The sequence below is a fragment of the Sceloporus occidentalis genome, unplaced genomic scaffold (genome assembly GCF_023333645.1).
Source record: "Sceloporus occidentalis isolate IW3139 unplaced genomic scaffold, rSceOcc1.0.p SCAF_1, whole genome shotgun sequence".
NCBI classification, from domain to species: Eukaryota; Metazoa; Chordata; class Lepidosauria; order Squamata; family Phrynosomatidae; genus Sceloporus; species Sceloporus occidentalis.
This window is the reverse complement of record NW_028316981.1, coordinates 170,315,612-170,329,796: the sequence shown is the minus strand read 5'-3', so window position 1 is coordinate 170,329,796 and position 14,185 is coordinate 170,315,612. Positions and strand designations below refer to the sequence as shown.

At 45.7% G+C, this 14,185-nt stretch overlaps 1 protein-coding gene across 2 annotated transcripts in view; it reads left to right on the top strand.

The window, feature by feature from the left end:
• Positions 1-14,185, top strand: part of LOC149322720 (solute carrier family 26 member 10-like) — a 32,194-nt gene that overhangs the window by 13,963 nt on the left and 4,046 nt on the right. For both annotated transcript variants that reach the window (XM_089482021.1, XM_089482014.1), the window contains exons 8-16: positions 99-212; positions 1,806-1,883; positions 3,190-3,285; positions 4,555-4,661; positions 7,570-7,639; positions 9,299-9,469; positions 10,054-10,093; positions 10,731-10,810; positions 13,799-13,853. In XM_089482021.1, coding sequence (XP_089338147.1) covers positions 99-212; positions 1,806-1,883; positions 3,190-3,285; positions 4,555-4,661; positions 7,570-7,639; positions 9,299-9,469; positions 10,054-10,093; positions 10,731-10,810; positions 13,799-13,853 — 811 coding nt within the window. The remainder of the gene's footprint in view (positions 1-98; positions 213-1,805; positions 1,884-3,189; positions 3,286-4,554; positions 4,662-7,569; positions 7,640-9,298; positions 9,470-10,053; positions 10,094-10,730; positions 10,811-13,798; positions 13,854-14,185) is intronic.

The following is a 14,185-nucleotide window of genomic DNA, read 5'->3' as shown; positions in this document are numbered from 1 at the left end:
AGCTCTGCTGTCATCACCACCTCTCTTCTGTCAAAATAGTTTCAAGTTTTGCCAGTTAGGAACTGGTTTTCTTCTTACTTTCTTCTGTTTTTCCACAGGAACTTCTGGCTCATGGCCTTTCAAACCTGGTGTCCTCCCTGTTCACCTGTTTCCCCAGTTCAGCCACACTGGCTACAACCAACATCTTGGAGAGTGCTGGTGGATGCACACAGGTACAAGGCCCAAACCAGCCCTACCATAAGGCAGAATAGATCAGTTACCCAAACAGCAGATGCTGGGGGTTGTGGGAATTGGCAGTGAGGGGGTAGAGGAAAGAGCTGTCTGTGATAGGTAGCCTGCCCTACTGCCCCTAAGCTTGCCTGCTGTCTTGAGGTAGAAAATACTATACCATCATAACTATGGAAAGAAAATGCAATCAGTAACACAGTTGGGTTTCATATGTGTGGAATGGTGGTTGTGGTGATGGTGGGACACCATTTGATCTTTTGTCTCAGACAGCAAAAGGTTTTTACCTGGCCATGTCTAAGGCAGATGCTTCTGGAGCACTTTGGCTACCACATGCCTTGCTTTCCACCATGTTGGCATGTTTATTTTTGTTGCTCAGGAAAACCAGGGGGCAAAAGGACAAGCAAGTGTGGAAAGAAAAGGAAGTCTAAGGCAGTGGACCAAGGCTACAGATGACACAAAGAAAGAATGGGCGAGCACTGGATATCAGAGTTAAGCAGTAAGAGCAGCCTGTTAGGATTAAGGCAGACAAGTTTATTTTTGTTTTTGTTGGATTATGACTCTGAAGGCCAGGGTTTGAATCTCTTCATGCTTGAGCACGAAAACTCATTTGGTGACCCTGGGCACATCCCACCCTCTCAGCCTTAGAGAAAGGCAAGTCTAAACCCCATCCAAACAAAATTTGCCAAGAAAAGCCTGTGGTAAGTTCACCTTAGGGTTATTATAAGTTGTATACGTTGAAAACAACTTGAAGGCACACAGCAATAACAATTGGTCCTTCACCTTTAAGAGCTTGAAATTGGCAGAATCTAGAAGTTGTTTGCCTTGCAGCTGTTAAAGGCACAGGTGCTCTGCCGGAAGACGGATTGTTTGTTTGTTTGTTTAGTGCTGTAGATTTGCACAGCGCTGTACACACAAACAATAAAATAGATAAGAGTAAACCTGCCCGTGGCATACAATCTAAGAAAGATGGATGCTTGGCAAACTTGACCTGAAAGTTCAGGGTCTCTGAAAAATGTGGGAAAGTTAAATAATAAATAAATAAAACTTTAATTTATATCCCACTTTTTGTTACTACAATCAAAGCAGCATACAACCTTGAAAAAATACAATATATACAATTTCCACCCCACCCCCCCCCCAAAAAAAAAGGATTAAACAATTCTACCCATTAAAATTGCAGTTGCTAGCTTTTTATGGACCGAACCACTCCTTCTTTAACAGGCAGAAATCAAGGGGCATAAAAGTGGTAGCCCTATGTGTGGCAACTCTATATGTGAAGAGAAATCCTATCTGTGAAAGGGAGGCTGTGAGCCTGGCAAGACAAGGTTACATGAAGTGTCATGGTGTGTGCATGCACACATAATTTTTTATAATGTGGTAATATTTGTTACCTGCTAAGGCACAGCTGGTTAAGAACTCCAGTTTATTGGACTTCTACTGAACACATGGTTGGTACCCAATATGTTAACTACCTACCTGGTGCTGTGGAGTTCTTGTAAGAAGGCACAAAGCTGTTTGGTTTGCAAGCCTACAATTCTTTCTGTCAGCTGTGACTAATCAATTCCTTTTGCCCACAGCTTTCTGGTCTCTTTACCAGTGCTGTTGTCCTGATTGTTCTCATCTGGATTGGACCACTCTTCTACTATTTGCCCAAGGTAACCTAGACAGAAGGATGGAGACAAACATAATCCACAGGACAATTTGTTACTCCTAGCCAGTCCTCAACAAAGAATAATCTGTATAAATGATGTACAGATTATTTGTACAGTTAATTTTGAGGACCAGCATGGTGTAATGGTTTGACTAGGATACTGGGAGATCAACGTTCAAATCGTGGCTCAGCCATGGAAACCCACTGAGTGAGCTTGGGCAAGTCATACTCTCTCAGCCTCAAAGAATAGCAATAGCAAACTCCCTCTGAAGAAACTTACCGAAAAAAAACCTCTGCAATAGGTTCGCTATAGGGTCGTCATAAATTGGAAATGACTTGTAGAGATTACATATGTCATTGTTTCCAATGCACTGCATTCCATTACTATTTTCAAAAAGGTAAAACACTATTACAGCACCACCCTCTCCAGTGGTTGCAAAGTGGGCCGCTGAGTCTTTCATGGGATGCTTCCTTCTTGTGGGTGTTGCCTCTGATTTCTTTCTTTTCAGTGTTATTGTGAAATTACTGATAAATGTTCCTAAATTAGTTTTTGTTTTTATTTCTGGGCAGGGTGCTCTCATTTACTGTGTTCTTTGTAAATTGTGAACTTGCACTATTCCACAATGAGTGGGAGGAAGCACTGAGATGAAAACAGTATTTAATCTCTGCATAGAGGACTGGAGCTGATTTTTCAGGGGCTATTGAATAATTCCACATCTCTGTTGACAGGGAAGCAATTATAGGCTCAAAAGCCACAAGGAGAAAGCTTTTAATTGAAACTGCTGAATGAGGCTTCTTTCTCCATAAATGTTATAGGAGGAAAGTGGCCTGGTAATGGGCAATGCTTTATGATATCATGCAATATTGGTTGCTGCATGGAGCCAGCATTTTAATTCTGGTTCCCAGCGATTGCAGAAAATTAATGTTATAGGGTTGTTTCTTAGGGAGTGATCGTATAGTACTTTTTCCAGACCAGTCCTGTGCAAAGTTAGTCATGCCTGTCGATGGGTTGAGGTGGACCTAACTCTGTATATCTTCCCAGATGATGACAGAGGATGCAGTTAAAGACATATTTTCATATGAGGTAGCCCTAAGTAGCCAGAGGTATGGTGCAGAAGACAGTTTCTCAACTCCTGCTAAATGTGTCTTTCAGCCTCTTTAATGAATGAAAGCTCAGCATGTGGCTGCAAAAGCAAGTTCAAAATTGCATCTTCTGGTAGGCTTTTAATGCTCCATCTTGCCTTTTGCTGTGGCGAATGTATGGCAATGTCCCTATGTAATCATACCTGGATTGTCTTTCACATTTCTAGTGTGTCCTGGCTTGTATTAATGTCACCAGTCTTCGGCAGATGTTTCTACAGTTCCAGGATCTACCTGAGCTATGGAGGATCAGCCGCATTGACTTTGTAAGCAATGGTCACCTTTGAGAGTAGGCCAATTTCTGATCTTGTTGTTAAAAATAAAGCACTGTATGTATTTCCCTCCTACCAAAGATTTTTAAATAGCTGCCAAATTGTTTCAACTAGATTACTTCTTTCTTTCTTTCTTTCTTTCTTTCTTTCTTTCTCTGTCTCTTAAGCGCATTGATATATTACAGGGATGGATCCAGAGAGCCAACGTCCTTGATATATTGCCTTCCTGCCAAAGGTATCAAGATGGATCACAATTTAAAACAATAGCTTACAATTTGATAGGCACAATACCACGAAAGGGATGAGGACGGAGGATAAATAATAAATTCCATGGTTGACTGTGTTAGGGAATTTTGGAAAGAAAGAGCCACTTCTGTCCTAGTCTATCTAATACTTTTGCTTTCTCACCTGTCCTTTGTACCCAGCCAAGAGAAACACACACAGTTTTTGTGTAGAATTTCTGATTTCATTAATTATAGATACATTCTGAAAGTGTTGTTGTGTCAGACTATATAACAAAAGCAACAAAATGTAAGTATATGCTTGATGAAAGAATGTTCTTGCCTACAAAAAACCATACAACACCATCTTATTAGCCTTTCAGGTGCCACATAATTGTCCTTTGTTCCTGTGTAGACATGGCCATACAGCAAGGCAGAGAACCTGTGGTCCTCTGGATGAAGCACAATTCTGATTAACTTGATGGGCCAATGGTAATGGCAATCCAGCAACATCTGAGGATCACAGGTTATCCTGGCTGTCTTGCAGAGCTGTGGCATTGGGGAACTTAATCAGGAGTCCCCTCTAAAGACATTTTGTTATTTTCCACCATGAAACTCTGCTTGTAAAAGACTATCCCCCTTAGCCATTATGCAAAGGGTCTTCAGCTTTGTATGAGTTCCTTCTGGCATGTGTACGCCTTGCAATAGGATAAATTCCATATGGATTTCACCATGGCAGACTTTAAACCTGAATAGGTAAAACGCAAGTAGAAAGTCAAAGCCAGTGTACTCCCATGCTGCTATCCTGAATTTTGAAAAGTTATTTTTTTAAATTACAACTTCCAGAACCTCTTTAGACAGCATGGCCACTTATCTTGAGGATTCTGGGACTTCTAGTCCAATGTTTCCAAGGTCTACAGCAAAGCTGATAATAAAACATAGAAGTGGAGGGAGTTTGACATCAGACTGACATCCCCAGTGGCTCTATGGCTTTTTCAGGATTTCTTGTGATTCCAACACTGTCTTTTTTCACCCTACACAGGCTGTCTGGGTGGTCACATGGCTCTCTGTGGTTGTGCTTAGTGTTGACCTTGGCCTGGGAGTGGGAATTGTGTTCTCCATGATGACTGTTGTGTGCCGCACACAGAGGTAATTAAACACACCTCTTCCTTTTCTGTTTCCTCCTCACAGCCTTCTCACCAAAGGCTAGATCAAGGCCAATTGGTAGGATCAAATGCCCTCTTTCAAGCTTGTGGGATGCTGCCAAAGCCATAGATGCCAACCTCTGACTGGAGGGAAGGAGGTTGGTAACTAGTATCACACTGTCCTTACTCTACCCATTGACTTTACTGGTAGTCACAGCTATGAGCCTGTGATGATTCCTCTGTGGCTTTTAACTGGGCATGATTTAGACTTTCTGGCTTTCAAATACAGTCTCCTCAAACACTTTCTAATCGTTTGAGTGCTTCTGGATGTGCTTGTAGTGTCAATGCTAGGGACTAAGGATCTGGTCTACTGCAGAATTAATGCAGTTTGACCTCATCCTATGGAATTCTGGAATTTGAAGTTTGTTAGGGTGCCAGAGATCTCTGACAGAGAAAGCTAAATATCTCACAAAAGTACAAATCCCAGAATTCCATAGCATTGAGCCATGGCAGTTAAAGTGGTGTCAAACTGCATTCATTCTGCAGTGTAGATGCAAACTGAGGCGGGATACAAACCGCCATATAGTACGTATAGGATACGTACTAGGGTTAGGAAGGGGCGGTGCTTCTGCACCCCCCTAACCCTAGTACGTATCCTATACGTACAAGATGGCGGCGCCCCTTCTACATGGGCGCCGCCATCTTTACGTACTGGACGCATAGCGTCCAGACGTGTCGTGGTGCCTATGACGTCGCGAGTCTGCGCCAGGCGCCTCGCGACATCATAGCGGCGCCGCAAAAAGAAGCTCCGAAATGGAGCTTCTTTTTTGCTCTGCGCGGGAGCCACGCAGTTTGGCTGCTGCGGCTCCTGCACGGAGCAAATGGCGCCGGCGGGGAAGCGCCGCAAAGCGGCGGTTTGTATCCCACCATTGTCTGGCCACAATGGTTTCACTGTTGCAGCCATTCACAGTGGGCTTATCCAGCTAAGGCTTAGGAAATGTAAGTCACTCATGACAGCATTGCAACTAGTCATGTCCTGGGGACTAATCTGAATCTTGAGTGATCCAGAAAACAGTCAAAAATGGCATCTACTCTATCTTAGATCCAATCAGAGCATTCACAGAATGGTCCCATGGCCAGTTTTCTTGAGTGACTGGGAGGGATGAGGCAGGAAATAACATTCAAGTCTTAAAAGCTAAGGTGCATTTTGTGTTACAAGCCTGGCCTAACCAGTAGGCAAAATGAAACAACTGCCTCAGGTGGTAATGATGGAGGGGGCAACATTGCAGCCCCCTAGTCCCAGTACCCATTGCCCATATTGAAGTAAAATATGTTATTTATCGGTATGGAACAGAGGGGAGAGCATATCTTCCTTTGCTTCAGACAGCAAAAAGTCTTCAACTTGCCCTATTATGTAACATGGGACCCCTTCATATTACACAACTGCCATGGCTGCCTCCTATGGAATCCTGAGGTTTGTAGTTTTGGTCAGAGACACCAAAGGATTTCCTGGCTGAGGATTCTAATGGTCCCTCCTTCAACCTCAAATCCCAGGATTCCATGGGATGTTGCCATGGCAGCTAAAGTACAACCATAGTGCTATATGAGTGTATTATGAAAGGGCCCATAGTGATTCATTCTTAGGCTGCTGCCAGCAGAATTAATGCAGTTTGATACCAGTTTAACTGTCACGGCTGCATCCTATGGAATGCTGGGTTTGTAGTTTGCTATAGCACCAGTATAGTGTAGTAGTCTGAATGTTGGACTATGACTCTGAAGACTAGGGTCTGATTCCCAGCTCGACCGTGAATCCCACTAGGTGACCTTGGGCAAGACACATGCTCTCAGACTTGGGAAGGCAATGGCAAACCTCCTTTGAACAAATCTTGCCAAGAAAACCCCATGGCTTGGAAGGCACACAAAAACAACAACATGGCATCAGAACTCTTTGACAGAGAAGGCTAAATATCTCACAAAACTACAAATCCCAGAATTCCATAGCATTGGGCCATGGCCATTAAATCAGTGTCAAACTGCATTAATTCTGCAGTGTAGGTGCAGCCTTTGTCTCTTTTGATATAGTGTCCTTCAGCAAAAAGATAATGATTTGTTTTAAGTATTTATATGAATCATGCCTATGAGGGACTATGGTTTACAAAAAGTTGATGTTAAAGAGTACCCTACACTCTGGGATATCTTCCCACATTGCTTCTTGCAACCTAGAACTCACTGCAGTGCAGCCCCTCCTTGTGCTACCAAGGGAATATCAGAGATTCCCCATCTACATGGGATAAGCACAAACTTCAACTCTCCACTCACCATCACAGACCATTGTTCCCTTCCTGGAAACTGGGACAGTACTCCCATGGAGAGGGCACTGCAATGTTAGCTTCTCTCATTACCTTAATGGCGTAATAAGGAACTGTAGGATAGGGACAGGATGCTTTTACCCATTCGTCCTACATAAGAACATAAGACTGGCAGTGGAATCTTGCTTTCAACATAGTGACAAGACAGCAGCCTCCATCACATTTTGAGAACAGAAGGCTAATTCATAGGGTCCAGAATAACCTACATGGAACCCACAGTTCTGTTCTTCAATTGAAAGAAAACACTCCAAAGTAAGGGTAGGATCTGCCTACTCCAGCTCCTTTTTCTGAAACAGTTTGACTTCCCAGAAGACTTGCATCACTCTGCCTAATGGCATGGTGTTTGCATTGGTGCAACTCCCATGAAGAACCTGGAAAAGATACTTTGGGGGAGTGGTGCTTCCAGAACGTTCTGGTCAATGTATCCACTGGCAAAGCTGCCACACTCATGGCTGAGCAAAAGCCAAGCATTTGCTGGGTGTTGGAAAGTTTTGCCCAGGTTAATGCCAATTTCTCTCTTATGTCACTTCCTCAATTCTACAGGGCCGAATGCTCCGTGCTGGGCAGGGCAGCTGATACAGAGATCTATAAGCCTGTCAAATACAACAGTAAGGTAAGGGTGGTGGGGAGCTGGGTAGAAACACACACGCACATTATGCATAGGTCTGAAATTGTAGCCCAAAAGCAGCCCTTACAGAAAGCAAAAATCTTCTGGAGCTGCTGACAGGTTTCCATAGCACTAGAGTGCTCATTAATTTCATTTGCTGCACACACACAAATAACAAAGCTACTTCTAGCTCCAAGTGTCCATTTTCCCTGCTATTGTCTTACTTTTCAATCCTAGAACCACTCACCTCTTATTGAACTCAGTTGGTCATATGTCTCAGTAGGTTTGTATAAGACTGTGCCTTAAATATTTGACCCTTATTAGGATCTAAAATAGATAAAGCAATGCATGTAGTATAGGTGGAAAACTTGTGGTTATCAGATCCAGCTAAATGGCCCATAGTTCTGAAATAAGTTGGAGTTCTTTTATTAATTATTGGCAAAAAGATTTTTAGAATTAGAAAAAATAGCTATCATCTTTCTTTCCCCTCCAAAACCATAGAGATTTCCCTGGAAATACAAGCTAGAATTCATAATCACAGTTATGAATGCATAATTTAAAATTACACATCTGCCACTGATACATATTCACAGTTTTACATATTCACAATTGTGGCAATTATGCAGGGAAAATACAGGGATTGTAAAAGTCCCGCAATCCTGATGTTGTGTGCCTTCAAGTAATTTCTGAGTTATGGTGACCCTAAAGTTTTTGAGGGCTGAGATTTTGGAACTTACATAAGGTCACCCAGTGGGTTTCCATGGCCAAGTCGAGAATCAAACCTTGATCTCCAAAGTCATAGTCCAACGCTCAATCCTGCTGTACCAGGCATCAGTTATTGTGAGTGATGGAAGTCTGTTCTCCTGTTGATCATGATGCATCAGACTGATGTTTCCATCTCCCTCCCACAAGGCAAGCTATCTCCAGTATAAGGAGGAACTGTGACACTTCTGAGATTGCTGGTGGGAGAGGGGTGAAAACATCAGTCTGGTGCATCCTGATCAAAAGGATAACAGACCTCTATTGTTCACCTTAGATGCTGCCTGGTAAAGCAGGATTGGGTGTATGTGGTTGGGACAAGAGTATACATTGTGCCCGTGCCATACGCAGGTGCACTATATGCAGCTTTCAGCTTATGCTGAAGTTGCACAGCAATACAATGAATGGTGTGTGTGCCTTTGGTGTGCATGCACCGCCACGCCCAAGCCCCATTATATAATACATTTATTTTATTATTTTATTATATTCAATGGGGTTCAAGAATACTCATTTTTCCCCTTATGCGAGAGGGAGGTGGTCTCTGGTGTCCAGAACGGATCCCCTGTGTAAGGTAAGGGTCCATTGTACTTAACTCTGTAGCTGATCTCAAATCTCAATCATTATTTTATTGTATACACCTTTATTAAGGATGCTTTAGTGGTAAGACAGGCAGATGTTCAGATGAGAGGAAAAGAAGCCAGCATTTATTTATTTATTTATTTATTTATTTATTTATATCCCGCCTTCTTCCCAGTACAGGGACTCCAGGTAGCTCAAGCAAGCAAGATAATGGGGGATTATGGGAGTTATTATCTAATGTGACAATTGGTTAAAACTAACATGGAGCCCTGCCATGTTCACTAATGCAACTGTACTGTCTTTGTCCATCCCATCCCTGTTTCTCAGTGCTTTGAGATCCCAGGTGTCAAGATTTTAAGCTACCAAGCCCCCATCTATTATGGGAATCGCAGTTTCTTTCGTGATACTCTAAGCCAACTTGTGGGGCTGGACCACAGCTTGAAGCAATATGAGGACCAAGGTCCCAACAACAAGATTAAGATGGACATCAGCACTGTGGTAATTTTCTTGGTTTGAAGGGCTGAGATGGTGTGATGGTGGAGAATATAGAGTGGTGCACTGGAGTGGATTCAGATTTATCCAGTTCATCCCATTCTTATTCACAGCTCTTTGGAAGAGCCAACCACATGGTAGAATAGCTTTGGAAAGTAGTTGCCACAACTGTAGTTGAGGTATGGGATATATTCTTGGCTGTTTAACCCTCTGGTTGGTTCTGAATGGGTTAAAAAAAGTGAACTGAACTTTTTTTTAAAAAAAATAATTCTGTGACAGAAATGGACAACCTCTGGCCTTCCAAACATTGTTGGAGTACAACTCTCATCAGCCTTCGCCAGCAGGATCAGTAGTGAAGGATGAAGGGAATTGCAACCCAACACATCTGGAGGGCCACATATTGTCAGCCACTATGCTATAAGAAGTGATCTTCCAGAAATTTCCTTCAGTGAAGTGTGTGATAAATGCATGTCAAATAAGTAAATGGAAAACAAACCAGATGTTGAAGATTTTACTTTGTCTGGAGTGTTCAGATTTTTTGCTCCCTCTTCTCCTATGTGGACACTGATTTATTTTAATTTTCCCCCTAGGAAAGCAGTGTTTCTGTCCTGGACAAGAAGCAAAACTCAAGTAAGCAAATGATAATATCATTCTAGCTCCTGGGAATTTTTGCTTGGTAAACATTCAGTCTTAACTCTGAAATAGGAAAAGTTTCCTTTGCCTTTTCTGAATTCTCCAAAGATTAGTAAATTCCAGGCAGAAACAGAGAATGTTCTTCAGTGTGCTAGTGGTATTGCAATTTATTGAATATTCTTTCTGTGTTATGTTCAGCACCACCAGTCACTGATTGGAGATCCAGCCTGGCATAGTGGTTTGAGTATTGGATTGGGGTTCTGGAAACCAGGGTTTGATTCCCAATTTGGCAGTTGAACCCACTGGGTGACCCGGGGCAAGTCACATGCTCTCAGCCTCAGGAGAAGGCAATGACAAACCTGCTATGAACAAATATTGCCAAGAAAACCCCATGATAGGGTCTTCTTAGGGTTTTTATAAGTCAGAAACAACTGGAAGGCACACAACAACAAACAACAGTCACTGAGTAATAGCAAAAAAAAGTTTGCACATGTGTCTGGGTCAAGAATTTTACATTTAGCTTTCCTCTGCCCCAAGTAAAAACTGGTTAAAGAATGAAGTGTTTCTGATCATGTACAGATGGTGCCATTGTATGGTTTGGGACTGATCCCTGATGTCTCATTTGCTCTTTCAGGCATAGCAGTACAGGCTGTGATTCTTGACTTCAGTGGAGTGTCTTTTGTTGACTCAGCTGGAGCCCGTCTCCTTATTCAGGTATGCCAACAAACAAGTGTGTGTGTGTGTGTGTGTGTGTGTGTGTGTTTAAGAGGGTGGCAGTGATGATGGAGAACACAGGTCAAAAAGAATGTATTCCAAGAAGATTAAAGCAGATTTGAAATCCAGACAACCCCCAGTCCCAGTGCAGTTGCCCACATTCTAAAGTGCCTAAGGCAGTGGTCGGCAACCTCCGGCCCGCAGGCCGGATGTGGCCCGCGGAGGCCTGCCGCCTGGCCCCTGGCTGCTGTTGCCGCTGCTGCCGCCGCGGCCGCCCGTCACGACTTTTCGCCGCTCTGGGCACCGCCATTTTGGGCAGCAAAATGGCGGCGCCCATAGCCCCAGAGGCCGCTATGGGCGCCGCCATTTTTTCGCCCAAAATGGTGGCGAAATCTCGCGCGACCTCGCCGCCATTTTGCCGCCCAAAATGGCGGCGCCCAGAGTGGCGAAAAGCTGCAATGGGCAGCCACGGCGGCAGCGGCGGCGGGCCTTTAGGAGGCCCGCTGCCGTCCCTGGGGCCCTCCAGCAGGGCTCCGAGGGCAGCAGGGGGCCTCTGGGGGCCCGCTGCCGTCCCTGGGGCCCTCCAGGAGGGCTCCGAGAGCGGCAGGGGCCTCTGGCCGGCCTGCTGCCGTCCCTGGGGCCCTCCAGGAGGGCTCCGAGGGCGGCAGGGGGCCTCTGGGGGGCCCTTTGCCCTCCCTGGGGCCCTCCAGGAGGGCTCCGAGAGCGGCAGGGGGCCTCTGGGGGACCCTTTGGAGTCCCTGGGGCCCTCCAGGAGGGCTCCGACGGTGGCAGGGGGCCTCTGGGAGGCCCGGTGCCATCGCTGGGGCCCTCCAGCGCTGGCGGCCCCCACCAGCTTTTTTGCCGGTCTCTGACGGGGCCTGGGGCCCCGTCAGGGGCCAGCAAAGATGGGGAGGCCTGGCCCCCGGAGGGTGGAAGCTCCACCCCCGGCATGCGGCCCCGCCCCGTAGGGTGGAAGCTCCACCCCCGGCATGCGGCCCCGCCCCGTAGGGTGGAAGCTCCACCCCCCGCATGTGGCCCCGCCCCGGAGGGTTGAAGCTCCACCCCCGGCTTCGGCCCCCCAGTCGCCTGAGGGACACCAACCCGGCCCTCGGCTCAAAAAGGTTGCCTACCCCTGGCCTAAGGACTTTATCACACTGGGAGAAAGCCGATATTAAAACGGCATTTTCCTAGCAAAGTTGTGAGATCATGGTAAAGATTTTCAAATGATGTTGTGAATAGAGAGGATTTATCCCAGGAAGAAACGGGAAAGTTTGAGCATTCCTGTTTCTTCCCAAGATAAGTCCTCTCTAATCGCGATGTATCGGAAAATCTTTGCCGCAATCTCGAGACCTTGCTGGGAAAATGCTTTTTTAATCCCGTCTTAAAACCCAGTTTTCCCCCCATGTGATAAAGTCCTGGATGAAGTGTGGTCCACAGGTCACACGGATCCTCAACCCCCTCTTCTTTGTCACACCAAGGCTCTTCTGCATTTTTTTAAAATTGACAATGCCCTGGTGGCACAGTGGTAAAATGCCTGTACTGCAGCCACTCGCTCACAAACCATAAGTTTGCGAGTTCAATACCAGCAAAAGGGCTCAAGCTTGACTCAGGCTTGCATCCTTCTGAGGAGGTCACTAAAATGAGTACCCGGATTGTTGGGGGCAATTAGCTTACACTTTGTAAACCACTTAGGGAGAGTTTAAGGGCACTGATACGCGGTATAGAAATGTACTTGCTATTCCTATTGCTATTTTTCTCTAATAACTACCATGCCCTCTTCCTCCCTGTGAGCTGTGCTCAGGGAGAAATAGGTGGCTTTTACCAGAAGTCTGTGATGAGTGCTTTTAAAATCAGATCAGCAGCACATGAGATTCTGGACCACAGGTTGGCCACCTTTACATTAGTGGAAGGACATTGGCAGATAACACAGCGGGTAATTGATCTTTCATGGGACTGGAGCATCCCTAGTGAAGATTTTACACACATACCTTTCCATGTTGAGGAAAACACCTTCTGTGATAATGTTATCTGCATTGGGAGAGCTTTCTGGGTGGTTTCTATATGGTTCTCATGGTTTCCCCTTTTAGCCAGGATATGCAGACCAAACCTCCTTCGACTTGAATAACAGAATAATAGTATTATCAGAAGATGTGCCTAATTAGACATCATATCCTCATGGCTGAGTCAAGATGTCCCTCTTGGGTTAAAAATGTGTGCTTCCCTGATAGCCTAGGATTGAAAACAGGAGAAATGCAAGCATGCTAGATCTTAGGGTGAGATACAGGGATTGTGGCCCCATGTGCAGAACATCTAACAGCACACTGGAAGATCACAGTATACTGGGGATGTGGGAAAATCAGGGGTGCTGTTGCAGTGGACTCATTGGCGGGTTATAGACAGCCCATTTGGGGCGGTCTGGACCCGCCCCTTTCCCCGGAGTATCAGGGCCTCAGTGGTCAGAACGGCAGCCGCTGAGGCCCCAATCCGCCGCTTTTCAGGCTGCGGGGAAGCAGCAAAACGCCGCTTCCCCGCAGCCTGAAAAGGGGTGTCCCTGGGGCTTCAAGCCCCAAGGACACCCCGCGGCGGCAGGGAGAAGGAGAAAGGGGCCACTTGGCCCCTTTCTCTTTTAGTCCACTGGGCGCAGCCGTCTGAAGGCTGGGCCCAGCAGACTAAACCAGGAAGGAGCTCTGAAACGGAGCTCCTTCCTGCTCCGTGTTCAGGGCGCACTAAGCACCCTGGCGCGGAGCAAGGACGTCACGTCCGCGCCGCCCCGTCTAGAGGCGGCGCGGCCGTGACGTCCTCATGGCGGCAGCCGTATGGAAGGGCCGCCGCCATTTAGTGCGTGACGAGCACGCACTAGGGTTAGGGCGGTGCGGAAGCACTGCCCTTTTGTAACCCTAGTGCGTGCTCGTCATGCACTAAAATGCCGGTCTGTAACCAGCCATAGAGACTGTTTTGGGTATCCTATCACATTCCTTTGCCTTGCAGGTGTGTGTGGAATGCCAGAAAGCAGGAGTGCAGATGCATTTGGCTGCCTGTAATGGTAAGTGATATAAGAGATGCTGTCAGACATCCTTCTTTTAAATCTACAACTGCATGTTTGTTTGAAGTAACCCTGAGATGGACACCATGTGTACCACGAGTAGGAAGCTACAACCATTTGCAGCACCTGACTTGTATTTCCTGTACACATCTGCTACCTTCATATTTTAAGAAGTATATCTATCAAGGTTAATATTTGAAACGGCCCTTTGTCCTGGAAATGGAAGCTCATTGCATGGGGGCGGAGGGGAGGGTCATATAGTCTCTCTTTCTTCTCAACCCCTTGAGTCCAAATCAGTTGAGATAACAGATTTCCATGATTAGAGCCCCTGT